This window comes from Plecotus auritus (assembly GCF_963455305.1).
Source record: "Plecotus auritus genome assembly, chromosome: 3".
Taxonomy (NCBI): Eukaryota; Metazoa; Chordata; class Mammalia; order Chiroptera; family Vespertilionidae; genus Plecotus; species Plecotus auritus.
This window is the reverse complement of record NC_137772.1, coordinates 9,497,964-9,501,008: the sequence shown is the minus strand read 5'-3', so window position 1 is coordinate 9,501,008 and position 3,045 is coordinate 9,497,964. Positions and strand designations below refer to the sequence as shown.

Sequence of the window (3,045 nt, the reverse complement as noted above, 5' to 3'; positions counted from 1 at the left end):
CAACGGAGAAGGGGCCATGGCAAAGAATAGCTCAGGCATCACTCCGCGTCAGGCACAGAAAGAGAACAACTCATGGGTAAGAAGAGTCAAGTGATATTGATCGGTGGCTCCCCAGGGTTGAATTCAAAACATGTTCTGCTGTCTCCTGGGTGCCCAGATTTGACAGGAAGGGCAAAGGACAACGTGAACAATGTGGGGTGGGCGGGTGAAATCTCCATTCATTGTCGTTCACGTGGGAATGGAGTGCTCAGAGTGAGGGAGATCTTGACAAGGCTCCCTGCCAGGAGCAGCTCTTGTTTCTTATCAGAAATGGAACACTCAGTGCCTCTTTCTCTTCGCTGCTGGGGTCGGCAAGAGTGTGAGCAGAGCACACGGGTACCAGAGGGGAGAGATTTTTGTGTAAGAGGACCTTTGTCCTTAATGGGAAGAAAATAGGAGAATGAAAAGAGGAGATTCAAAAGGAAAGGACAATACTTAAAAGTCAGAAAAACACTTCAAAATAGGCTAAATGAAAATGAAATAAAGTAGCCCCGGGTCACTAGAAAACACCAAATTGGGGGGCAGGAGGTTTGCAGTAGAAAGAATAAAAATATAGTTCAAGAAGCTAAATTGTAAGGAGAAATTAGAAACTACCAATATATACGTTAGTAAGGGGTTGGTCTTATAAATTATGGTACATACATAGAATAGAATACCATATAGGTTCTTTAAAAGAATTAAGTATACAAATGTTAGCACAGATATCCAAGATCAATTTAGTGAAAAATAAAATGACAATACTTTTCAAATATAATGTTAAATAGAAAAACGTCTGGAGGTTGAAGCATCAAGCAGCCAAAGGTAGTTATTTCTGGGGGAGAAAGAAAGTAATTGTTGTGGGGTGGGGTATGTTTTATATTATACATTTTTGTGTATTCAAATCTTTTTCTATAAAACTCATAGAATTTCCATTATGTATTGGGAAAAATGCACAAATACAGAAATAAATTATGCTGCAAAGAAGAAACATAGTAAATATGAAGATGAAAAATGAAAATTTTATTATTTGCAATACACTGAAGTAATTTATACAGAGGTGTATATATATCTATATCGCTAGCTATATCTAATGTTTTTTATCTATGAAACAGCGATCCCAAAGTAAAAGTTTTATTTTCATTTAAAAATATTAGTTTAAAATGACAAAAGTGATAGACTTTTAACAAGTGATGATTTTTAATGTGTTCTGTATTATACTGTAAAATAGAATATTAAACATAGTTCATAATAACAACATAACTTACCTATGGATGTAATTAATATTTACAATTATTTAATATTTTCTTTGAATTAACATGAATCATCCCCTTCAGCTCTTCTGTTTTGTAAATCTCATAAGATTTCTTATTGTTTTTAATTTAAAGACAGTCGTTCCCATGAGAGAATCACAAAGCCCTAAGCAGAAAGTGAGAGCAAGAAAATTTTTACAAATATATTAAAATACACTTAACAGAAGAGTCTAAGTCAGGTTTTTAGAACACAGCAGGATTTAGAAGCTAACTGGCTTGCAATTGTCAATCCACACAGATGGAACTAATTGCCCTAAATTTTGAATTAACTAGATTAGGTTACATATGAAAAACAGAGTAATGACCATCATTTCACCTGGGAGTTAGGGTGTTCTTCCACCTAGCATTGAGAAAACCTCCAACGTGAAATCAGACCGAGACTCTGTCCAGTGCGTTGTCAAATCTCAGGCAGTCATACCAAAAAAGATTGAGAAGGAAAAGTGTAAATCCTTTGTGGTGTTCAAAATGACACAGAACCTGTACTGCAATTTGTTTGCATGTTGCAGTCAGATCAGATAGAGTTCTATTTAACAGGATTTCATTAAACCATCCACTCACATAAGGCTGGGGCTCGTATGTCCCAAATTAATACAGGCATAAAGTTAATTTGCCTAAGATGAAAACACACTGGGACTTAAAATATGACTTTGGAAAGTTTTGTTTTTTTTTTTTTCAGGTTTCAGAGCAAGGTTTAATGCATTTACACATCAAAGTTATTTTCAGAAACATAGGAAGTCCTAAGTCACACTGTAGATTTCCTCTCCATCCATGCTGAAGGCTGGGGCTGTTCCAGATGCAGCAGGTGCTGAGAAGGAAGCTGTTGGCACCACCAGTCACCAGAGGGGTCTGAGGAGGTCATTTTAATTAGTCGTCCTTCTTAAACTTGCCATTGATGTAGGGCACCCAGTCCAGAATCAGCCGCCAGGCGGTGGCCCACACTAGCCCCACGGTGCCCCACATGCCCGCCGTGGGGATCCAGTTCTTGGCCAGCTGGAGGTAGCGCGGGCCCAGGAACTTGCTCCGCATCGCGCCGAGGTCCGCAGTTCAGGGTGACCCCAGTTGCTCCAGGCCGGTGCGCACGACCTAGGCCCGCAGAGATGCCCTGCCCCGGGTTGACAGACCACGCGACAACCGGAACCCCTCGACGTTGGAAAGTTTTGAGGGCCTGAATTATCCATTTCAGCTGGAAGCAAAGTAAAACTTTAAAGACATCCCCCCCAAGTATTGTAAAATATTGGAGCCCAGGCAGCGAGGACTTCAAGAGTCAGGACGCGGAAGTCAGCACAGTGGGGACCAGAAGCACTCAGGCCGGTGGGAAGAGGCCGCCGGAAGCAGGCCCCTCCGGCCCATCCGGGTCAAGCTGAGGTCCTAGGCCACCCACCCAGCCGGGAATCACAGCTGTGGGGAGAGATGCTGGTTGTAAACAATCCAGGCTCTGCCTTGTGTCTGAACGGACCCCTCTAGGCCACTTTTACACCTACACGGAGTAACCGAGTAACCGTCACAAGCACTGCAGCTGGGCCACCTGACTCCGCCAAGGGCCCAGGGCCTGAGCTCCTCCTCCTCTCTCCCGCCTCAGGGTCAGCATGCGAGTTCCCGAGTTCCCGGCATGCCCCGCATCTTCCCGGCATGCCCTGCTCCTACTCTCCCCCCCACCCGCCCTGCTCCTATCCCAGCATGCTCTGCTCCTGTCCCTGCACTCCCTGCTCCTATCCTG

General features: G+C 43.3%; 1 protein-coding gene across 1 annotated transcript; it reads right to left on the bottom strand.

The window, feature by feature from the left end:
- Positions 1-2,075: 2,075 nt before the first annotated feature.
- LOC308244685 (cytochrome b-c1 complex subunit 10-like) lies at positions 2,076-2,425 on the bottom strand. The gene has a single exon (XM_080660839.1). It carries the CDS (start codon positions 2,352-2,354, stop codon positions 2,193-2,195), a length of 162 nt encoding a protein of 53 aa, XP_080516965.1. The 5' UTR covers positions 2,355-2,425; the 3' UTR covers positions 2,076-2,192.
- Between the last annotated feature and the right edge of the window lie 620 nt (positions 2,426-3,045).